The following is a 25639-nucleotide window of genomic DNA, read 5'->3' on the forward strand; positions in this document are numbered from 1 at the left end:
ACAAAATTTACAAAGATGTTATTTGGATAATTTCTTTCCCATTACAGAAAACTAGTGCAACATAGCTTTCAACATAATACGGGATAGACCAACCATTTTAGAATGTCATACATATACTAAATAGTTGTATATCTCTCTGTTATAACTCGGTGTTTGACAGCCCTAGTTCTGTAAAAACTAATGAACCTCTATTTCATAATTCTTCAACCACTTGCCAAAATCACCACAAACATCCACTCTACTTGCCAGAATCACTACAAACCATTTATTCTAGACTTGTGCTCCCGCCTAATGACGTTTAAAAACAACTTTTCTTCTGGAAATTTCCTCACAGAAACAAATAAACATTATTCTAGACTTTTGTCTTCAAAATTTCAGGAATTGTAGATCACATAAGATATTACACGCCATCCTTTGCTCAAATGCTACTCCTCTACAATAATGCTAGGTCAGCCCCTGTGCTCCTACGGCACTGCCGATCTCTACCTCATGTTTATATATGCTCAAGTCAGCGGTCAGTTGGATCCTACTACGATGATCCCCTACACGGACATGGTCAGAGTTGCTACATCTCGGCATCTTTCTACTCGTCGATTCCTCTGTAATCCTTATCCACGAGCTCTAAGAATCCCACAAAGGCTCTTCACACAGGAATATAATGTCACTAATGTCGACTCTTTGATCACGGTTCTTCACGATACTCTTCTCTGTCACAGGCTCTTCTTGATACCTCGACGACTCCCTCTCTAAAACGGATGTAACCTGTGTGGCTACGTTTGCTCACAATGACCAAGTCCCCATGACATCTCTCTTGAGTGGGACAAGACGACCTGATAGTTTCCTTATCCCTGGTGACTTTAGTCAGGGCTTTCACATTCATCATCGGGACGGGCTACACTCTTACTCACCATCATCCCGTCGGCCATAACCTTGTGGGGATTGCAGATTTTTGAATATTTTGGAAATGTGAAAGACATAAGAAAAGCCATATTTATTTGATTCTGCTCATATCTTTAAGCATAGTCTCTCTCAGCCATTCCCAAATATTTTGACATAACCAAAGTTAACTGTTTGAATTCGCTCATGTCCTTTATCATTTTCTTGCTTCTAGAGATCTTTATGTTAATAACAGATTCTTAAATATTTTGAAAATCTGATGGATATAAGCAAAGTCAAAGGCAACTATTTGACATTCCTCATACCCATCCAATTTCAGAAATATTCTTGAATCCTAATTTGACTCCTTTTGTAGCTGACCATCCTTGTGTAAATTGTTGATTCCCAAATATTTTAGACATCTAGAGATCTTTATGTTAATAACAGATTCCTAAATATTTTGAAAATCTGATGGACATAAGCAAAGTCAAAGTCAACTGTTTGACTTCCCTCATATCCATCAAAATTCAGAAATATTCTTGAATCCTAATTTCACCCCATTTGTAGCTTACTATCCTTGTGTAAATTGTTGATTCCCAAATATTTTGGAAATCTAATGGGCATTTCCACAAATAAAAACTCCATTTCAAAACTCACTGGCACCTTTCTCTCTGTGATACAACACCTTTCTCTCACCAAGTACATGCTCCTGGACTCTTCACAACCCTTTTTTCCAGTACCATCGAAACTCATAATTCAGATACAAATACAATACAAGATTTATTTCCAATAAATGAAAATTAAAATATACTCATTTCAATGCCCAGGTTGCCTCTTTTTTGTCCAACTGTGTGTAATTGTGGTTCTTCGCTACGTCACTGATCTATTTAATTACTCATACGTGTGCCCAGGTTCCCCATGTTTTGTCTATGTGACTGTGGTTCCTCGATCCATCACTGATGTAAGTAATTCTTGGAGCTTCACCCGCTTCCTACCTCGACACTTCATTACTATGGGTCTGTCAACTTTTACACAACAACATAGACAAAAATGCAGATAACAATGATAAATAATGGATTGATGTACATAAGAAAGAGAGAAAATGGATTGATTCATTACATATACATAAAGAGAGAGTATACTCCCAAATACTAAATCGTTTAATCACTACATTAATTAACCTTGATCACTAAGACTTATTGGTTACATCACTTTATTATAAAGACACTAAGACCCTGATTCCTAATTGTGACCATTATATCGTCTTTTTGCAAAACCACCATCCCAAACATTGGCTAGATGTAACTATAGATAAATCACTGAATATGTCCAAGTTGATTACAAGTACATAACAAAGTCAAAGATTTACCACAAAAAAATGTCTAAAGTAAAAACAAGCAGTTGGGTCTCAATCACAAGAACATCTCTCTAATAACATAAAATTTAGAAAATAGTGTTTGTAGCAATCATACAACAAAAGATGAGTGCAGATTTTGATTTTTTATGTTCTAATTTCTAAATGAAGGAAAATTTCCCAGAAAAATGCCACAACGTAACATAACATGTTCACACCCGAAAAGATGTAGCAAGAGGAGAACGAAAAGGATTTATGTAACACAAAAATTAACTGAAAATAAAAGTTTGAAGCAATTGAAAGGGAATTAAGTTTATTGTAGACTAATGGCAATAGAATTCTGCGACTAAAACATAGCCTTTACAGAATCATAACATAATTGCCTCTAGTTGCTTCCAATTTTCACTAGCAGAAATTCAAGAGGATTTCCTGCAAATTTCAATTTTCTATAACCATCAGACATAATATGTTCAATTGGAACAAGCTATCACATAATGTCAGTGGTGAACCTAAATACACCTAAAGCCTTATGGTACTGGGCAATTGTAAAAAGCTCAAGCACTCAAGCATTAGGTACCGGTATAACTTCAGTAGACAATTATATTTAGTATCACAATTTTATTTTATTTTCACACCCAAAGCATCAGGTCATATAGACCAGTCCATATAATTAATAGGATATCCACCAAAGTTTGTAAGTGCGCCCTTAACAGTACGTGCAAGCAATGGCATACGAACCATTATCGTTGTCTATAATATATTATAACAGATGTTAAAGAGAGAGATGCTCTTTACGACTCATAATTGGAGCATCAAAGTCGCTGTGAGAAAAACATCGATGTCTTGTCCTTGAACAGGATAGCTTAGACTATTAAAACTACAGAGCATGAATCTGTTTTGGATGTGGCGGTGGTGATGGATGTGATATTATCCATGGATTCAGAGGGGCATTGTGCTCAATGGGACCCGACCTAATTGTGGTTCGTGAGCTCGGCACTGGATCAACTAGATTATAATCTTTAAGATCCATATCAAACAAACTTCTTCGGTAGTCAATGCTTTTCTGATTATAGCTCTGCCCCTGTTCCAAAAAATAGTCATGTTGCAAAATTTACCCCCATATAAAAGAATAATACCTCACTAGTTCCTAATTCAAATTTAAACAAGCAGGTAATCAGAAGGAATTCCAGAGGGGAACAATGGATAGAGGCTTAAATTCCTCCTCTGCCCATCAGAATAGGATGACCATAACAATCTAACACCAAAGGCATTGGTGTTTCGTGTCTAACAGATAGTTCTTCATAGTCGGAAAGAACCAATCTCTATTCACAAGATCAATACCATTTGGCTGAATTAAAATAAAAATTAGCGACATACATTGAGTTTTCTGTGAGTTATCCTTGATGACATGTTCTCAGGCTCAGGCCAAACCATATCTGCACCACATAAGATGAAATGGATCAATTGCCAAATTCACAATAAACTTTGCATTCAATTCCCCAAAACATTTGAAATAAAAACAAGTATATGTATGAAACAATGTCTCATACTGTGGATTATTCACCGTAAGTGAAGATGCTACATTTAATTGATTTCCAAGATGCCTTCTAACCAAAATTTTCACCTGCTTTTCGTATTATCAACAACAATATAACTAGTTATGTAAGAAGATAGAACCGAATCCTAACTAATAATCTCTTACATGATTTTACTCAAGTAGCAAGAGGACGTCATCTGAAAGGAGATCAAGAAATATCTAAAGATGGATGAGTGCATCAGAAATGTGTTCACTTGGCCAGGAGAAATATCAAACCTTTTCTCCAAGTTCTAACGGTTGTTTTCTTGGTTGTTTCTTTGCCCGTGGCAGCTTCTTAAAAGGTACCAATATAAAAAAATAAAGACTAAAGAACCCAAAAAAAAATCTAACACTCAACAGACAAAAGGGAGTGGTGGAATGTAAATTGATTATGATGTGAACTCCATTATGATATAAGTATAATTAGACTCACAACATTGATGTGTTACATATGGTGGTTTTCTTTTGAGATATTAGCAGATTTACTGATTTATTTCTTGTAAGCAAAATCTGCAAAATGTGGAAGGGACCATTTCTTATAGTCAGAAACCCACTGGCCCCAGTTTCTTTTTTCCCTTATCATTTCTCATTTATAGTAGCATGCAGTGAAACCAATCACTCAACTGGACTATGACTACCAGAGAGTCAGGTAATTCTGATTTTAGAGTATTTTACTTTGAAATTATGTCTATTAGTTGCCAGTTCGACTGTGGTTCAGCAGTAAACCAGTGGGAGTGTATCTCCACTGGTACAGGTTATGCCTGGTGTATTGGAGCTTGCACCCTTTCTCATCACATGTCACAGAAGATTGACCCCACTTCAGCCTTGAAATGGGATGATTCTGTTAAAACAATTATGCCTATTAGTTGATTCAGCAACATAGTAGAATGCTGAATAAATGACAGACTTTTGTTGCAGTTTGAATGGATCCAAATCCATCAGAAGCTGTCCAGATATTTAATTCATAACAAATTATGTACTTTTCAGAGCCTCAGTGATAAGTTGAATTGTACCACCATTCAGCGAGGTGTAAGCATTGAGCCCATTTCAAGCTCTGTACGGTTATGAGCTTCTGATGGATCCAAATCGATCAGAAGCTGTCCAGATATCTAATTCATAACAAATTATGTACTTTTCAGAGCCTCAGTGATAAGTTGAATTGTACCACCATTCAGCGAGGTGTAAGCATTGAGCCCATTTCAAGCTCTGTACGGTTATGAGCCTCCTAAATGGAAGGACTTAGACATTATCAAGACAAAAGATCCAGCAGTTAAAGATCAGTTAGAAGAAACCCAAAAATTCCTTCAAGCATTAAAGGAAAATATAAGTATTACAAGAAATCGTATGAAGCAGCAAGCTGACCAACACAGATGAGAGAGAGAATTTGAGGTTGAAGAACGGGTATTTGAAAAACTTAAGCCTTACAAGCAATTATCCTTGAAGCAGAAAGGAAAAAACAAATTGGCACCAAAGTTCTATGGACCATATCAAATTAACAAAAAGATCAGCCAAGTAGCATACAGCTTAAGCCTTCCTGATAATAATCGAGTTCACAATGCCTTCCATGTATCTTGTCTTAAAAAAGAATTAGGCAAACACCAAACAGCGCAGACAACACTTCCAACATTAGATGATGAAGAGAAGATCATTTTTAAACCAGAAGGAATCATCACCACTAGGGAAAAGAAATTGCGATCACGAGCAATCAAAGAATACCATATTAAGTGGAAGAATCTACCAATAGAAGAAGCCTCTTGGGAAACGGAAAGGTTTTGTCAACAACACCCATCATTACGTATGTTTTGAAGACAAAGCATCTTTTCGAGAGGAAAGGAACGTTATGTAAAAAACTAAATATATGTAATTAGCATTAAATATATGTAATTAAGGCATGATCAAAAGATCATGCCCTTCTCGAAAGGGTACCCAAGGCCCTTTTTGTAAAATTAATCATTCAGTTTTTCATACAATAATATATATATATATATATATATATATATATAATTTCCTGTTAATTGAAGTTATTCACTTCACATTTCTATAAGAAGGTTGGAGATCTTAGAAACAAATCATGAAAGAGACCCCTGAAATGAAGACATTCCAGTGGTCCTAGCAAGAGCTGAAAAGAACCTTTAGACAAATTGAGCTCTATAGAAGCCATGGTGCAAAGATTAGGGGAAGACTGCACTGGATCAAGGATGGTAAAAACCAGCGTTACGAAAATCGTGATTTTTTTGCATGGCTGATAAAAATAATGATTTTTTCAGTTTGAAAAAATCGCAATCTGATAGGAAAAAATCATCAGTCAATGCAGCAGAGAGATTTTAAAGGTCAAATTTGGTTTTTTTCTCTCATTTTGCAGACAGAGGGCCAAGGTGAGAGCTAAGGAGGAGGAGAACTCATCTACAAGGGCAAGAGAGGAGAAAAGTGAAGGAATTTAGCATCCCAAGCAAAACAAAATTAAGTTTGGACCAAGTTTCTGTTGATTTGTGTAGCTTGGGAGGTACTCCAAGCCCCAGGGTTCATGGTTTGGAGGGCAAAGAACCACAAGGGTAGCTTGTGGGCTTGGAACCCAGGTATGGGTTTTGCACCCATCAATGTTTGGGCCAAAACCTTAATGGATTTGTGACATGTGATGGATGAGGATGATAGTACTTGGCGAGACGATTTGAACGCAACGAGAATCATCCAATTCCGAGTTGTCATTAGAGAGAAATGAACTTTTGAAATTGACAAGTTAATTATTGGTTGTCAAGTCATGTAGGCTTGGTGTAAATAATTCCAATAGGTGTGTCTCTTCATAATTCGTGTAAATAATTCCAATAGGTGTGTCTCTTCATAATTCGTTGAATCCCCTCAATATGTCTATAAATAGAGGGTGAGAACATGTGTTTTGAGCATCAATTTGAGAGCAATACATCCTCCAAGATAGCTCTGAAATTCGGATGCCCTAGCCCCAACAAGAGAGGGTCAAGACAGCGTGGGGACAAGTATGTTTGGAGGCCAAGAAGCAACGTGGAAGAAAACTGTTTGGAGGTCGAAGTGGTGGGCTGATTTGTGGATTGTCTTAGCATTGTTTAAGGGCTATCAAGGCAAGTCCAAGTTGTTGTTCAAGGGTCGAGTTGCTGGGCAGTGAAGGTCGCAAGGCTAAAGAGCAAAACAGTGTTGTTTGGAGGCAGTTAGGGTGGTGTCTAGGGGAAGTCACAGCCATAGCTAGCTGTTGTGCTAGGCCGGAGGCCATAGCCAACAACTAGAGGCCCTTTAAGGTTAGCATCCAGGTGGACATGCTTAGCAAGGGGCAACGTGGGTTAAGAGGTGTCTTCCCTTGGAGAACCGTAGCCTTAAAAGGCTCATCTTGTTGACTGTGTGTAGGGTGGAGGGCAGCATTGTGTGCCCTAACCAGAAGTGCAGTGACAGCAAGAGGACAGCAGCGTTTTGTGGAGGTGTGTTGGGTCAAAGTATTGACCAGATTTGGATCAGTTTACCTTGCAGCCTGTGAGAGCCAATTTGAAGACAAGATTGGGTGATCGTGTGTCTTCATCAAAGTAGATCTTGCAGTGACGTGATTGGGTGCCACAAATCTGATTGGAGGGCAGTGTGTTGGCCATGCAAAGTAGCCCTAGAGCAGCAAACAAGAAGGACATTGTTGGTGCGTGATTGGATGAAGGATTGCAGCCTTATGAGTAGCTCTTTGATGGACGAAAGAGGCTACTAGAACGCAGATTGAAGCTCGGGAATTGGCCAGCCTAGAGAGCAATTTGATGAGCTCGTGTACATGCAGCAGAAGTGACTTGCAGCATTGTTAGGAGGCAACCCTCTTGGAGTCTCGATGTGTAGTGGCCTTGATGGACTAAGGCACTACTAGTGAGCAGTACGGGAGCGAAGGACCGGCAAGACAAGATACGACATCGAAGTTGCGCAACAAAGTTTTTCATTGTATCTTGTATACCATAGACTGTTGTATTATTCAGATTTGGTTTAATATAACGAAGATTGGGATTGTACATATTGTACAATTTTGTTAAAAACCGTGTATATTTGTGCATATGTGATTTACTGCTTTATATTTCCACTGTGCAAAGTAGTTTATGGTTGAGATTCTTGGTTTGGTAGTGTCAATGATTTTAAGACTCTAACCTAGACCCAAGGTCGTGGAAATTCAACATGGTATCAGAGCATGTCTGAGCTACTTTGGAAGTAAGTAAATTAGAGTTGTGCACAACGAAGTACAACTTAAGAGGGAGTTGGTCACATTGTAGGTGACAATGTCGAAGTTGCAGGTAGGTCTCCGGTATGAGGACAGGTTGGAAGGGTTGTCCAACTATACTCCTTGAAAGGAAAGGATCAAGTTGATCTTGCAAGTCAACAGTGTCTGGGATTTTGCCGAGAAAGAGGTCAAGAAGGCAACCAACCCTAAGGAGCTGGAAATATGGGATCCTTTAGATGCGAAGGCGAGATTGATCATCCTAGATGGTGTGAAGGATGCCCTAATACCTCATTTTGTCCAGGAAGAACAATGCACATGAGATGTGGAAGGCTCTTCAGAATTTGTTCCAGAATATGAACGAGAATTGGGTATTGGTATTGGAGGATAAGTTGAAGTCCACCAAGATGATAAAGGGTGAAAGTGTGACCTCGTATCTGACGAGATTGTCTCAAGTCAAAGATGAGCTTGCTGCCATCGATGTTACTATCTCAGATGGAGATATGGTAAGGATTGCCTTGAAAGGGTTCATTGAGGATTGGGATCCCTTCAACAAAGGGATCGTTGCCAGGGAGAAGCTACCAGATTGGGATAGGTTGTGGGATGACTTCATTCAGGATGAGTTGCCAGACGAGGATCTTCATCCGAAGAAGAAGGCTATGGATGATGACATGCACTTGCATCACGAATGAAGGGTAAGCAAAAGGGCCTGAGTAAAGTCAAGTGTTTCAATTGTGGCGAGATGGGTCATTTTTCGTCAAGATGATCGATGAAGAAGGGAAATGATTAGAAGAAGAAAGGAAAGCAGGTCATCGGTGTTGCCACTTCAACTGAGATAGATGATCTCTCTAGGAGATTGGAAGAGGAGGGCTTTGCTATGATTTCTCATTTCTCGCAGGGTACTGTCGCTGAGGATGGATGGTACGTGGACAGTGGTGCGGCGAAGCATATGACATGGTCACAGGAGGCTTTTGAGACTCTAGCTGAATGGGACTCGAAGTTGTGAATGGTGTTGGGCGACAAGAGTCAGTGGGAGATTTGAGGATAGAGTGTTGTGCCATTCAGAATGGAGTCAGGACGTGTGATGCAAGTCCAGGATGTACTATTTGCACAAAGACTTAGATATAGCGTGATTTCCATCTCGATGATCGATAGGAAGGGGTTTGAGGTCTTGTCCCAGGATGGGAAGGCAAGACTCAGGCCTAAAGGCTCTAGCTTCAATGGATTCTGCTTGGAGTTAGAAAGCATGGTCTCTACAAGTTGACGAGCAAGCCTGTGGATCATGGAAAGAAGCAGGTGGAGCAGGTGCAGGTTCCAGAGAAGCAGAAGCAGGTGCAGGCTTCAAAGGAGCAGGTACAGGTTCCCAAGAAGGAGGTACATCTTCCCGAGAAGGTCCGGGTTCCAGAGACTCAGATGGAGTCTAGTTCGAGAGTGAGCTTGCAGATTGAGAAGGAGACTCTGCAGCCCAAGAAGAGTGCATGGTCAGTGGGGAGCAAGGGTGCTTCTACAATTGGCAAGAAGGAATCATGGAGAGAGTGGAAGACGTTACAAGATAAGAAGAAGAAGTAGGGTGCTTCCAGCAGTGACAACAACACTTCCGAGAAGGGCGTAGTTCACCGTACAGGGATTGTTGCGATTCTAAGTGCCAGGAGTTGGGCAAGTGTTGCGAGCGGTGATGATGGTGGTGAGAGACTTCCTAGTATTGGAACTACCTCCTTCACTAAGAGGGAGTGTTGATTTGTGTATTTTGGGAGGTACTCCAAGCCTTAGGGTTCAGGGTTTGGAGGGCAAAGCACCACAAGGGCAGCTTGTGGGCTTGGAACCCAAGTGTGGGGTTTTGCACCCATCGATGTTTGGGCCAAAAACTTGATGGATTTGCAACATATGATGGATGAGGATGATAGTGCTTGACGAGACGATTCCAACGCAATGAGAATCATCCGATTTCGAGTTGTCGTTAGAGAGAAATGAATTTTTGAAGTTGATAAGTTAATTATTGGTTGTCAAGTCATGTAGGCTTGGTGTAAATAATTCTACTAGGTGTGTCTCTTCATAATTCGTTGAAGCCCCTCATTATTTCTATAAATAGAGGGTGAGAACATGTGTTTTGAGCATCCATTTGAGAGAAATAAATCCTTCAAGATAGCTTTGAAATTCAGATTCCCTAGCCACAACAAGAGAGGGTCAAGATAGCATGGGGACAAATCTGTTTGGAGGCCAAAATGATGGGCTGATTTGCGGATTGTCTTAGGGTTGTTTAAGGGCTATCAAGGCAGGTCTGAGTTGTTGTTCAAGGGCCAAGTTGCTAGGCAGTGAAGGCCGCAGGGCTAAGGAGCAAAATAGTGTTGTTTGGAGGCAGTTTGAGTGGTGTCTAAAGGAAGCCACAGTCATAGCTAGTTGTTGTGCTAGGCTGCAGGCCATAGCCAACAGCTAGAGGCCCTTTAAGGGCAACATCCGGGTGGACATGCCTAGCAAGGGACAGTGTGGGTTAAGAGGTGTCTTCCCTTGGAGAACCGCAACCTTAAAAGGCTCATCTTGTTGACTGTGTGTAGGGTGGAGGGCAGTGTTGTGTGCCCTAACCAGAGGTGCAGTGACAGCAAGAGGACAACAACGTTTTGTGTAGGTGTGTTGGGTCAAAGTATTGACCAAATTTGGATCAGTTTACCTTGTAGCCTGTGGGAGCCAATTTGAAGACGAGATTGGGTGATCATGTGTCTTCATCGAAGTAGATCTTGCAGTGATGTGATTGGGTGCCATAGATCTGATTGGAGGGCAGTGTGTTGGCTACCCAAAGTAGCCCTAGAGCAACAGACAAGAAGGACATTGTTGGTGCGTGATTGGGTGAAGGATTGCAGCCTTATGAGTATCTCTTTGATGGACGAAAGAGGCTACTAGAAGGCAGATTGAAGCTCAGGAATTGGCCAGCCTAGAGAGCAGTTTGATGAGCCTGTGTACATGTAGTAGAAGTGACTTGCAACATTATTAGGAGGCAACCCTCTTGGAGTCTCAATGTGTAGTGGCCTTGATGGACTAAGGCACTAACAGTGAGCAGTATGGGAGCGAAGGACCGCCAAGACAAGATATGATATCAAAGTTGTGCAACGAAGTTTGTAATTGTATCTTGTATACCACAGACTGTTGTATTACTCATATTTGGTTTAATATAACGAAGATTGGGATTGCACATATTGTACAATTTTGTTAAAAATCGTGTATATTTGTGCATATGTGATTTACTGCTTTATATTTCTGATGTGCAAAGTAGTTTATGGTTGAGATTCTTGGTTTGGTCGCATCAGTGATTTTAAGACTCTAACCTAGACCCAAGGTCATGGAAATTCATTAGTTTCTTCAACAGGGTGTGGTTTTCAGGTACGGGCATCAAATTTGACCCTATTTTTTTCTTGTTCTTTGCTCGGGTTTCTATCTAGTATCACCCATATATTTTCCATGATTTTTTCTTGGATTTGAGTGTGTGTTTTTGGTCATTTTTGTTGCATTTAGTGGAGAGGAATTTTTTTGGTAAAAAATGCAAAATTTTGATTGTTAGTTTTCTTTGTTTAATTTCTTCTTGTGCCTTTTTTCTTTTTTCTTTTTTCTTTTTTTCGATCAAAAATTTAAAATGTTGTATGTAAATTTTAATTTCATTTGTTTAACTTGTAATTCTTCTTGTGCCCTAGGTTCAAACTTCAAACTTCAATCTTACACTAAAACCTTAAGATTCAACAAAGTTACAACATGCCAAGGAAATTGGACCCTCTGTGGAAATTTGGTGAACATGATGGAGGGTTTGACAAATCAAATTTGACTTGCAAGTTTTGTGGGCATCATATAACAGGGGGTGGGTATACATATTGAAGTTCCACCTTGCACAAATTCCTGGACATGAGGTAGGGCCTTGCACAAACACAAATCCCAAAATCATTCGCAGAGCCAACAAATCATTAGAGGAAATAGAGACAACCAAAGTGACCAAGGCAACTCTAAAGAGTCAAATGGCAGGGGATGGAGTGGCAGGATTGGGAGGTGACCGTGAGAGTGGTATTGGTTCTTCTTCAACATCTACACTCAACCCATAGTTGTCTCATCAGTTTTTGTTCCTAGAACCACACTTGGAGCACAACCATCTATCACATCAACTCTTAAAAAAAGGGAGAAGGAAGAAGCTGACAAGTTGACATGAGGTAGGGCCTTGCACAAACACAAATCCCAAAATCATTCGCAGAGCCAACAAATCATTAGAGGAAATAGAGACAACCAAAGTGACCAAGGCAACTCTAAAGAGTCAAATGGCAGGGGGTGGAGTGGCAGGATTGGGAGGTGACCGTAAGAGTGGTATTGGTTCTTCTTCAACATCTACACTCAACCCATAGTTGTCTCATCAGTTTTTGTTCCTAGAACCACACCTGGAGCACAACCATCTATCACGTCAACTCTTAAAAAAAGGGAGAAGGAAGAAGCTGACAAGTTGTCGGGTATGTGACTTCTTTGGAGTGATATTCCTTTCAACATTACAAGGAACAATCCATTTTTCCAGCTTGTGATTGATGATATTGCTATTGTTGGCCCAGGGTACAAATCCCCTTTCATGTGTGACTTTAGAGGGCGCATTCTTCAGAATGAAAAGGTTGAATGCACTAAGAGATTGGAAGAGTTTAGGGGCTCATGGGCGCACACAGGATGCACAATGATGTCAGAGGGTTGGGTCAATCAAAAGGGTAGAACTCTTATAAACTTCTTGGTTAATTGTCCCAAGGGGACAATGTTTATGAAATCTGTTGATGCATTTGCACAAATCAAAGATGCACGGTTATTATATGATTTGTTGGATGTGTTCCTTCAGGAGGTAGGTCCACAACATGTTGTCCAAGTCATAACAAACAATGTTGCAAATTATGTTGTTGCTGGGAGGATGCTTATGGAGAGGTATCCTAACTTATTTTGGACACCTTGTGCTACACACTACAAGGATTTGATGTTGGAGGACATCGGAAAAATTCCTTTTGTCAAGGATATTGTTGAATCATCAAAAAGCATTACAAAATTTATATATAATCATGCATCTGTGTTTAATTTGATGAGAACATTCACCAACAACAAGGAGTTGATGCGCCCTTCCATTACATGGTTTGCCACTAACTTCATGTCTCTTCAATCCCTCCTGAATTCTATATGGGATGTGAAGAGAATGTTTCTTTTAGAGGAGTACTGTGCTTTTTCATATAGCCGCAAACCAGAGTGAGAGGCCATATGTAGGCTAGTTTCATACCAGCAAAGCTTCTGGGCAGGAGTGTAGGAGGTGTGTGCATTACTGAACCTTTGGTAAAGGTTTTTCGATTAGTTGATGGAGACAAGCCCGCAATTGGCTACGTGTATGAGGCCATGGATAGGGCCAAAGAATCCATTCGCAACGATTATGATGATAAGGGGGATAAGGGGTTTTAGGGACAACAAATCATATGGGAAGTGATTGATGAGTGATGAAACAATACACTCCATCATTCCATTCATGTTGCAGGGATCTACCTGAACCCCGCATTTTCTTAATCCTACGGCTTCTTATTTGATGTTGAGGTCATGGATGGATTCTTCACTTGTGTTCAGAAGATGGTGCCATCTCCAGCAGAATGTGCAGAAATCTCCAAAGAAATGGAGATATACAGGATGGCAGGTGGCACATTTAGCTTCAACATCGCTATTGTGGATAGGAAGACTAAAATACTGATGAGCCTCATAAATGGGTAATTATATGGGCTCATTTTACCTCCTAACCTAGTCAAATCAACCATTCTCTTCTCTTATTGTATGATTTTCTGATTATATTTATGCTTATAGGGTGAGTTGAGTTAGTTATTATGCCATGTGGTCTAATATGTATTTAATGTAGATTATTAATGGATTTCGAGGTCAAAGTCAAGGATCCAGTGGTCAAATTGCAGCAATAACTCGAAGTGGACAGAGGAGAGGACTTATAGGAGGGAATCCCCCTCATTTATTACTCCTCACTTCGAATTCCCCTTCATTTAGCTCAGAGTACAAGCATCTCAATCATGCACTAGAAAGCAGTCGAGCAAGTGGAAGATGATTGATAGTTATCTCAAGTTTTGGAAGCCAAGCCTCCCTGATTTTAACTTTTAAGGAAGCTGTTGGTAGCTTCAGATGTATAAGTAGAGAGGCTTAGGGCCTCACTAGGGTCGGATTTTTTTTGCTTGTGTAAACTCGGCTCAAATTTCGAGCTTATTATTTTGTGACAGTTTCATGTAATCTTGCTATTTTTTTATAATGAAGATGGAATACTTTTTGAGCTAACACTAAGTTACCTCAGAGGGCTGAAGCTCTTGGGTTAGGGCCCAATCCAAGCATCGAAGCTTCTCTTTACTTGTATTTGTGTGCTTTACTTCAGTTTGTAGATTAATTTGTTGTTATATGTATTTCTTTTATGGTTTAAGAATAGGTTGCTTTTGATGATTTCGTAGCTTGCTTCCATTTAAGCTTTCTGTAGCAGGTTAAGAAATGATCAGAGAAGATTCAAAAGGCTAGCAGCAGTGCCTTGGCCTATCTTCCTCCCTCTAGGACCATGATTTGAGGAAAAGACTCTTTTGCTGCCCCAAAAATGCAGATTTTCCTCATTCCTAGGACTTCTAGTGTTTGCAGCTCTTTAGTAGGTTGATAGTCCAGTTTTGCTTTGCTGTAGATCTTCTTTATCATGTTCACTTCCTGATTTGCAATAGTCCTCTTTCATACTTTCCTTTCTTACAGCGTTTCCCAGCATTTCCTTCTACACATCATAGTTTAGGCCATTTCAATGCAAAACTCTGTTTTTCCTAGGATGCACTCATTTCATTGGTTGCTTGATTTTCTTGGTTGACTGTCAGTTTCTATGCAGCAGATTTCTTCCAGCAATAGGCCAGCTTACCAACGATCACACCCTCCATCTGATCCATGCCCTATAGATCTCCCAAACCACACCTCAATTCTGCCCTAGTTTCCTTCATTTTCATAGAACTTCTTCCTCTCTCCTTGAGCAAACTCAATCATCTTTCTCTCTCCTGGCGACTCATGGTAGACCTTAGGCACCCTAACACCTCATTCCAACCTTCATCCACCTTTTCCACCCACTCTCACACCCTCAAAACAGTGAAAATTGCTCTCGGCCTCCTCCTGTAGGCCTCCTGTAGTTACCCTTTTTTCCTCTTTTAGTTTTCCTGTGTCCTCCTGTAGTTTTTCCTGTAGGCTTTCTTTTGAAGGCCGAGTGTAGGAAAAGCCTGCAGAAGGCCACCTAAGACCTCTTAGGACCCATACACACCATCCTACATCCTCCCAAGCTCCAAAACCGCCCTCTAACGCCACCTGTTCCCTGCCACACACACACAATAAATTAGATGCATGTTAAATTCACATAAAAACACATAAAATCCAAAAATATGTTTTTTACTTATTTACTTCCAGAGATAGCATGGTTAGATGTTGTTTACTTCCTTGAGTAGGTAATGGCATTTCTTTCATGGTTTTCATAGTGTTTTTGGCAAAAGTAGAACTAGTTTGTTAATTAGTATTTCTCCTTTCTGCAGTTAGAATAGCATTTGTAGAGTAATCTTTCTTTCCTTTCATCATACATAGAGCTTCTTCTGAAATCTATGGAAGTTGGCTTGAGTTCCTAGTGATCCTGCGCCGGTTGACCAAGTGACAACCTGCAGTGAAAACTAGTACTTGTGCATACAACTTCAACGCTTCCAAGTTTGTTACGAACTACCGGGTTGATAAAAGTAAAGTTGGCAGCCCAAGAGTTGCAGCATTCTTGTTGCAATACTGGCGCTCACCACCTTTTTGGCGCTGTTCCCGTGAAGCGTCAGAGTATTCTGTGATTACTGCTTTTTTCTATTTTCTATTGCAACATTCTGCTAATAGTTTATTTCAGCAAAAGTAGACTAGTCATTTCTTTTCTTTCAGTTCTGCATTTCCTTGCTTTCCTTTTCAATTCTGCAAATTTCCATTCAGCAAGTTCATTTCAGCTAGTTGCAATTTGTTTTGTTCAATCACAATTTCAGTTTCTACAGGTACTTTCAGTGTGGGGAAAAAGAAACAAAAAAAACCAACCAAAAATATTTCCTTTCATGCCTCGTAGGAGTAGAGATAACTCAGGAAAATTTTTGCCCAATGCCCCCACTGCTTCACTTAGCCAACCTTCTCTCTTCTTCAGTGGCTGCAATCAAGAAGAACCCTTAGGTGAACATCCAGACATATTTGAAGAACCTATAGGGGAAGAAGAAGAAGAAGAAAACATTCCTCTGGAGCCAATGGCTGAAAACATAAATGCTAGGGGGAATGGAGAGAGAATAGAGGGTACCTTTCCCATTCGAGAGACCAATGGGGACACCAAAATGAAGAATATAAGTCCTTCAGCCCTACCTCACTTCCATGGTCTGACTACAGAATATCCTGACACCTTCTTGTTTGAGTTTGTTGTCATCTGTCGAACTTATGACTATGTAGAAGATGAGCAAAAGTTGAAACTATTCCCTTCTACTCTCAAGGACGCAGCATTGTTCTGGTTCATGGGATTACCTGGCAATAGCATCACAACTTGGGCTCAGATGCAGCAGGCCTTTAACAACAAGTATCGAGACTATTGTAGGTCAAAAGATACTAAAGAAAAAATCTTCCGAATGACCATGGGAAGTGATGAGTCCCTAGAAGACTATGAAGAGAGGTTCCAGCTCAATTACAAAAGGGTCGGGTGTACACTTGACCCTGAGTCTCTGAATTTGGTCCTGCTCAGGGGAATTTGGGAAGACCTTTTAGACACCCTCCATCTATTGGCTGGGGGAGACATCTACCAACTATCCTATGAGGACATAAAGACTGTTTTTAGAAACCATTATAGAGCAACTAGAAAGAAAGGTAGGGGGAGTCAACCCATAGCCAGTACCTCTTCTTCCAATTCATCCATTAAAGGTGAAATTGGAAGCATGCTGGAAGACTTCAAGAGTGAGATGCTGCAGACTCTTGCCATGCAAATGGATACCTTACATATCAAAAGAAAACAAGAAGAAGCAGAGAGGGCTTTGGCCATTTTTTGCCCTGGATGCACCAGGAGGCATCCTAGGAATGAATGCCCATTGAACTCTATAGGGGTTTGTTCAGTCTGTGAAGAAGATCATGCTACAAATAAGTGCCCTTCCTTGCCCGGACTTAAAGTTATATACCAAGGGGCTGAAGGAGTCACTGAACAGATCTATTACATAAACCAAAGGACGACGCCTAGACCTAGACCATACCAGCAGGGGATGCAAGGGACATCTCATGCATACTACAACCCCAACCAAGTCACCTCCATACCTTCTTGGGGCCCCCCTGCTCATCCTTCCTGGTCCACGCCTCCTCCTTGGTCCTTCACATCTCAATATCATGCCCAACCAACCACTCATTCATTTCAACCCTATGCTCAGTTGCAACCTCAGTGGAATGCATCTCATCAAGGGTGGAGGCCCCAATACAACTCTTTTCCCGCTCTTCTGCCTCCACCACTTGCCCAACCACAACCGTTACCTTCTGCTCCACCAAGGCAACCCCAAATGCCTGCCCAGCCAAATCCGAACCCGAACAACAAACAGGCTCAGCAAGTGTATAGTGGGGAACCATCATGCCCAACTTATGCTGTGGAGATTCAAGAAATTAACTTGTGATCCGGGAAGATTCTCCCAGATAACCAGCCTCCACCTAGGGAGGTTGAGGAAGATAAAGAGGAAAGCGAACCTAAAGCAAATCCACCATTTCCTGAGACTATCCATGACAATGCAGCCTACCCCAGAAGAGACTGAACTCCTGGGAGAATTGAAACATTTATGTGTGAAGATACCACTTCTCCAAGCCATAAAAGATGTGCCTATCTACAATAGGTTGATCAAAGAGAAGTGCTTTAGGCATCCAGGAAGGCGCAAGAGAGATGCCCCAACCATCAATGTCATAGGACAACTGTCCGACCTGATGTTGGGGCAGATAATCTGTCCAAAATATCTGGACCCTGGAAGCCTAGTAGTTGATGTCCACATCAATGGCACAATGGTCCCACATACCTTGATTTATCTGGGAGCTGCCATTAATGTGATGACAAAGGACACAATGCTCAAACTTAACCTCCAAGGCTCCTTGAGAAAGACCATAACAGTGTTGCAGCTAGTAGACCGCTCCACAGTGACCCTTGAGGGGATTGTGGAAGATGTGATGGTCTCCAATGATTCTTGGGAGTATCCTGCTAATTTCTTAGTTCTCCAGCCAAAGGCAAAGCTCACTGGGTATCCTCTCATTCTGGGAGGACCCTGGTTGGCTACAGTCGATGCCTACATCAGCTGTCGAGCTGGGAACATGACCATAAAGAACAGGCACATGTCCAAGCAGTTAACCCTATATTCTCCTGCCCAACCCTTGCTAGAACATGATCTACCTCTCTGGTTGGAGGAGGAGGAGGATGAAGTTTATTCTGCACCACTTTGTACATTAGAAATCACCATGGGGGGAAAACCGCAAGATGAGGATGATATGATTGAAAATTTGATTTAGAATCCAACTCTTAGTGCATCATGATTAGAAGACATAGTAAGAGAAACCCAAAACAACCCCTCAATTGATCTCTGTGTAGCCGACCCCACTCCTCTCCGTGTTTAAAATATAGAGTTTGGTCCAGAAAGAACATTGAAAATCAATCCATCCCTATCTACATCCCAGGAGAAGGAGCTATGCAGCATACTGAGAAAAAATCTAGATGCCTTCGCTTGGAGTTATAAGGAGATGAAAGGAGTGCACCCTTCAGTATGTACTCATCATATATACATCAAGGAAGACTACAAGCCAGTCAAGCAGCCTCAAAGGAGGATGAATCTAGCACTTAAAGATATTGTTAAGGAAGAACTGCAGAAATTGCTTGATGCCAGATTCATCTATCCCATTTGTAACAGTGAATGGGTCTCTCCTTTGGTGCTAGTGCCAAAGAAAAATGGGAAGTGGAGAATCTGTGTCGACTATTGGGAATTGAACAAAGCCACTAAAAATGACCATTTTCCTTTACCTTTCATAGATCAAGTGTTAGACAGTCTGGCAGGGAAAAGTTTTTCTCCTTCCTAGAGGGGTTTAGCGTGTACAATCAGATTCAAATCAGCCCAGAAGACCAAGATAAGACCACTTTCACTTGTCCTTGGGGTACCTTTGCATACCGGGTCCTTCCTTTTGGTTTGTGCAACGCTCCAGCCAATTTCCAAAGAGTGGTACTGAGTATATTTTATGAACCGGTTCATCATGCAGTAGAAATATACATGGATGATTTTACTCCTTATGGCTCTGACTTTCAGGAAGCTCTATCTAACCTAGGAAAAGTTCTAGATAAGTGTATTGAGATGAACCTGTCCCTTAGTCCGGAAAAATGTGAATTTTTTTATGACTAAAGGGACCGTGCTAGGTCATGCAATATCTCAACAAGGACTGCAGGTGGACCCCAACAAAATTGCCATCATCCAAAGGGTCCCACCTCCTCAAAAGGTGAGAGATGTCAGAAGTTTCCTAGGCTTAGCTGGATATTACAGGAGATTCATTAAAGACTTCAGCAAGCTAGCCTCTCCTTTTTTTGGCCTCCTAGGCAAAGATGTTGAGTTCATATGGTTGGAAAACTGTCAAGAAGCCCTAGATACCTTGAAGAGCAAGTTAGTGACTGCCCCAATTCTCAGAGGCCCAAACTAGGCCCTACCCTTTCACATTCACACAGATGCCTCGAACAAAGTGATAGGAGCAGCCTTAGGACAAATTGATGGAAAGTTACCTTATGCCATATACTTTATAAGCAAAAACTTGTCAAAGGCAGAGTTAAACTATACAGTGACCGATAAGGAACTCCTAGCTGTCGTGCATTCCTTAAACAAATTCAGACATTATATCACAGGCTATCTGTAGGAATTTACAGGGTAAGTTCCTCAGAAAGAATACCAAAAGGACACCGCTCACAACCAGATCACAGATCAATACACCAGTATTTTTGACGTGGTTAAAACCCTCAAAGAGGGAAACAGTCCACGGCCTGTCCCAACGTGGGTACTACAGGCAATTTATTAATCAAAGAATGAAAATTTACATAAGCTTCTCTCATGCACGGATTACCCGAACAATGACCCTCCATGCGCTTTAAATAGAACTCATGGACCAATCGAGTGTCAAGCCACGGATCAAGTGTCGGTAATACCGAGGAGAGAATGAACCGTCGGATCACTACATATCGTGACCGTCGGATTGTAAGTTACAATATGTACAACGGTAAAGAAACACACTTTACCTAACTCTATACCTAACTCTAAACTAGACCAAGTTGAACTTAACTATATCCTATGTGTCGGAATATCCTAACATCCCCCCTTAAGAACAACTTGGGATAGGATTGAAGGATTTACAAATATGACACAATAGGAGAAGGAAGGAGGCACTAGAGCCTATCCCCCCTTAGTGACAACTTCCTGAACTCCAAGCATATATCGAAGTTTAGTGAACTTCGCCTCTGTGAGAGCCTTTGTGAAGATGTCTGCAACCTGATCATCTGTGGGACAATATTGCACTTCAAGAACATGGTCATGAATGAGCTTTCTGATGAAGTGCATGTGTAGTTCAATGTGTTTGCTGCGCTGATGCTGGACTGGATCTTTGCATAGCTGAATGGCACTTTGATTATCACACCAAAGTGTGGTTGGATGCTGCTGCTCAAAGCCAAACTCTGATAGGATCTGACGAAGCCACAAGGCTTCCTTACTAGCTTCCACGGCACCACGATACTCTGCTTCTGCTGACGAAAGAGAAATGGCAGCCTGTTTCTTACAAGCCCATGTAATAGGTCCTGAACCAAGAGTGAAGACATAACCGGCAGTAGACTTCCGATCATCAGGGTCACCAGCCCAATCAGAATCAGTGAAACCAACTAATAGAGGAGCTGCTTTGGCACTGTAATGAATCCCAAACTGTACTGTACCTCGAACATAACGAAGTATTCTTTTAGCTGCTTTCCAATGACTTTCACGGGGGTTTTGCATAAAACGAGCAACAAGGCCAACAACAAAGGAAAGGTCAGGACGAGTATGGGTTAAATACAAGAGTTTTCCTACAAGTTGACAGTATAAGGTAGCATCAACTTCAGGAGAAGTACAAGAGACTGAAAGTTTGACTCCAGACTGAAAGGGAGAAGGGGCTGGCTTACAGTCTTCCATGTGAAAATGACGAAGAATATCACAAGCATACTTGGACTGGGAGAGGAAAATACCCTCCTTGGATTGCAAGACTTGAAGACCGAGAAAATAATGTAAGTGTCCTAAGTCTGTCATTTCAAATTTCTTTTTAAGGCTGGACTTCACATGGTTTATAAGGTTGGGATCACTACCAGTAAGAATAAGATCATCAACATAAAGAACAAGGATGATAAGAGAGTTGCCCACTTTCTTGGTGTAGACAGTATTGTCAGAATGACACCTAGAAAAGCCAGATTCTAAAAGAAAGCTATCCATTTTGGCATACCAAGCCCGAGGAGCTTGCTTGAGGCCATAAAGGGATTTCTTAAGTCGACAAACAAGGCTGGAGTCTGTTTGTATGAAGCCAATGGGTTGTTCCATATAGATTTCTTCCTGCAAGTCCCCATGCAAGAAGGCAGATTTAACATCCATCTGATGGACTTCCCATTTTAAAGAGGCAGCAAGGGAAAGAACAAGGCGGATAGAGTTCATTTTGGCAACAGGGGAGAAGGTTTCAGTGTAGTCAATGCCTTCAACCTGTGAAAAGCCCTTAGCAACGAGACGAGCTTTATGTTTATCAACTTTCCCATCTGGTCCATACTTGGTTCTGTAAACCCATTTACATCTAACAAGTTTGCGTCCCTTTGGTAGAGGAACAAGATCCCATGTATCATTTGTCATCAATGAATGATATTCTTCATTCATAGCTGCTTCCCAATGTGGATGGCCTGAAGCTTCTGCAAAAGTGTCAGGATCATGATTTACTGGAGCTTGAGCCAGTAAAGAAGAGGCTCTTTCAAACTGAGAACGTGTACGTCGCTGATCTGTAGGATCACCGGCAAGATCACCTGCTGCATCCCGAGTAGCACGGACCCATCTTGGAAGTTGAGGATCCTGAGAAGGTGGGGGAGGATTATCATCCTCACTTTCATCATCTGAAGAAGAAATGTTTTCAAAAGTAGAAGAGATAGGAAGAGGTGGCACATTCGCCGGACTAGGCTCGCAGGCCGATTTATTTTCATCAAATTTTACATCTCTTCTAATGATAACATTTTTGGACTTAAATGGAATAAGTCTATAACCTTTTACATCTTCAGAATATCCAACAAAAGTACATTTCTCACTCTTAGGTTCTAAAGCTTTATGCTTTTCATCTGGAATATGGGCCCATGCTTCACTTCCAAACACACGAAAGTGACTTACATCTGGTTTAATGGAACTCCAAGCTTCTTCTGGAGTGATATTCTCTAGAACCTTAGTAGGAGTGCGATTGATTATATAATTTGCACAATTAATTGCTTCGGCCCAAAAACTAAGACTGAGTCCTTTAGATTGCAGCATACAATTAGCCATTTCCTTTAAGGTGCGATTTTTCCTTTCAGCTACACCATTTTGTTGTGGAGTGTATGGAACAGTATGTTGCATTTGAATTCCATTTTCGGTGCAAAAGTTGATGAATGTGTTTTTAACATATTCTCCACCATTATCAGTTCTTAGCTTAAGAATTTGATGTCCAGATTGTTTTTCAACAAAGGCTTTGAAGGCCAAAAATGTGTTAAATACTTCGCTCTTGAGTTTTAAGAAGTATACCCAAGTGCGTCTGGAGAAATCATCAATGAAAGTTAAGAAGTACTTGCAGCCAAAGAATGAAGCAACAGGAAGAGGACCACATAAATCACTGTGCACAAGCTGTAAAGGGGCTGAGGCGTGCCAAGAGGCACGTTTGTCAAAACTGTCCCGATGATGTTTTCCGAGTACACATCCGGAACAAACACCATCTCTGCAAGATACCATAGGAAGACCTGTCACCATATTTTCTTTACATAGATGCTGAAGGGAGCGATAGTTTAAGTGACCAAATCGCTCATGCCAAAGTTTGCTCACTTCATCATTATGAGCAACAAATACTGAGGGAAGATTTGATGACCCAAAGTTGTGAAACTTATACAACCTTGTGGAATCATCAGCAAGACCAGTAGCTAGAATCTGTTTAGGATCTTTTAGATCCTTGATTACAACATCATGAGGTGAAAATTCAACAATTTTACCTTCACCTGAATGAGTTATCTGATAGACAGATAGAAGGTTGCAGGATAAGGTTGGAACACATAATACATCATTAAACTGACCATTGTCTAGATGAACAGTTCCAGTCCCTACAACATTAAGAGATCTATCATCACCAACATATATATTTTTGGTGTTACAATCATTTAAAGAAGAAAACATGGCTTGGTTTTTGGCCATGTGATAAGAGGCTCCAGAATCAATGAGCCACTCATGAGAATGAGAAGAAGAAGAAGATACATTTAATGCATAACCAGACTGAGATGATTGACAATGACATGCAGAAAGTGCCATTCCGGAAGTTGAAGTTGAAGTAGGCTCCACATGGATGTTATGTTTCTTCATTGCGGCTTCCAAGGCTTCCATCTTCTTAAAGCATTTAGATTCTAAGTGGCCATCTCGATTACAAAAGTTACAATGTCTATCAGTCTTCTTCCATTTGTTTTTATTGGTCTTATCATTTTGCTGAAATGATCTTTCATTTTGAGGCTGAGTTGGTTTAGGACCATTCTTTTGAGGATATGACTTCTTAGGATTCTTTGAATTTGGTTGCTGCTGGGCGGCTAACGCTTTCGTGGAAGAGTTTCCAAGATTAAGAAGACCAAGGTGTAAGAGTTTTTCTTGTTCTCTTATTAAGGAATCACAAAAGGAGTCAAAGGAAGGGGCCTTGTAGTCTTTTCCTTGACAAATGAAAGCTTCCCTTGTAGAATGGAAAGTGGAAACAAATACAGAGTAGGCTGGTCCCAACTTAGTAAGGATGGAATAAATAAGGTTACCATCTTCTTTCTTAACTTTAACACCTTCCAAGAGATATCTAAGGGTCTTGAATTTGGACAAGAAATCTTCAATGCAAGAAAAATTATTAGGATCCAAAGTAAGCAACTCATTTTCAAGTTGATGGGCTCTAATTTCATTTTTAATCCCAAAAACTTTAGCGAGTTTTTCTAATGCTTCATGAGGAGTCTCAAGTTCTGCAATGTGGAATCTAAGATCAGGAGAAATAGACATCCCTATCAAACCACGTGCTTGATCTTGTCTATTTTCCCATTTTGCAGCCTTGTCTTCATCTTTTGGTTTCTTCTCTTGGTCTGTGGCTATTCTGAAGAGACCTTTACTTCTAAGTAAATCTTCCATGTAGGCTACCCATTGGAAGTAGTTAGTGCTGTCAAGAATGACTTGGCATGGACTTTCCATTTTTTTTTTAAAACTGAAGCTGAAGATGCTGAAAGTAAGTGTTCCAATGGATAGATCTCGAAAAAATAGGCGGTTTTAAAAAAAACGGCTCTGAAAAAGGCTTCCGGATGAAGAAGTTATGACTTTTTGAAAAAAAAATTGTTGACGTTGCCGGCAAAGTGCGCGAATGTGCGGGAATGAAAAAAATCCGCCCCCACAAAATGGAGACTTGAACCCAAGACCTCTACTCTCTTAAAATAGCTTTGAACCAATTGATCTATACAAAAAATTTGAGAGAGAGAGAGAGAGAGAGAGGGGGGGGGGGCCTTGGTTTGCGTGCTTGCCTTGAGAAAGTTCTTTTTCCCTACAAAACACAAAACACAAAACCCAACACGAATATGCAAAGAAAAACGAACCTTGCGGCTCGAAGTTAGCTTTAGCCAAAAAACTAGAAATTTTAAAAAAAATCTCAAAGTTAGCTTTAGCCGAAAAACTAAATATTTTTCTCAATGTTTCTGATTTTCCGAGATCACACTAAGGTGCAGGGAAAAGAGCATACGCATGAGAAAAATCCTTCCTTTCTGTTTCTGATTTGCCCAGATCGCACAGAGTCACAGGGCAAAGAGCATACACAGAAATGAAAGGTATAGATCCGGTTAAAAAAAAGGAGCTAAATAACCGAAATCGAAATAAGCAGAGAGAAAATAACAGTAAACTGCAAAAAAAAACACTGTATACCTCCCGATCTGAAAAATGACGCAGCTAGGGCTACCGGAAACCTTTTCGCGTGAAACGAAAGGGGTTCCTCACTGGAACAGATGCTCCGAACGCAACAGAGCAGTCCTCTCGGCCCGAAAGCAATCAGAAACAGCAGATCTAGGAAACGACAGCCGCATGCAGTTCTACCGACTTCAGATTTGGATCACCAACAGACGCGGCCCTCAAATAGCTCTGATACCATGTAGGAATTTACAGGGTAAGTTCCTCAGAAAGAATACCAAAAGGACACCGCTCACAACCAGATCACAGATCAATACACCAGTATTTTTGACGTGGTTAAAACCCTCAAAGAGGGAAACAGTCCACGGCCTGTCCCAACGTGGGTACTACAGGCAATTTATTAATCAAAGAATGAA

General features: G+C 40.8%; 1 protein-coding gene across 2 annotated transcripts in view; it reads right to left on the reverse strand.

Annotated features, from left to right (window-relative positions):
* Positions 1-2499: 2499 nt before the first annotated feature.
* Positions 2500-25639, reverse strand: part of LOC149140697 (Glycosyl hydrolase family 35 protein) — a 200263-nt gene continuing 177123 nt past the window's right edge. For both annotated transcript variants that reach the window (XM_089449590.1, XM_089449591.1), the window contains exons 3-4: positions 3608-3666; positions 2500-3311 (exon numbers count right to left, since the gene is read on the reverse strand). In XM_089449590.1, the coding sequence (XP_089305716.1) occupies positions 3108-3311; positions 3608-3666 (263 nt within the window). In that variant the 3' untranslated portion in view covers positions 2500-3107. The remainder of the gene's footprint in view (positions 3312-3607; positions 3667-25639) is intronic.

The sequence above is a fragment of the Pinus tabuliformis genome, chromosome X (genome assembly GCF_031772625.1).
Source record: "Pinus tabuliformis cultivar Carrire ecotype Pingquan chromosome X, CPIR1, whole genome shotgun sequence".
Taxonomy (NCBI): Eukaryota; Viridiplantae; Streptophyta; class Pinopsida; order Pinales; family Pinaceae; genus Pinus; species Pinus tabuliformis.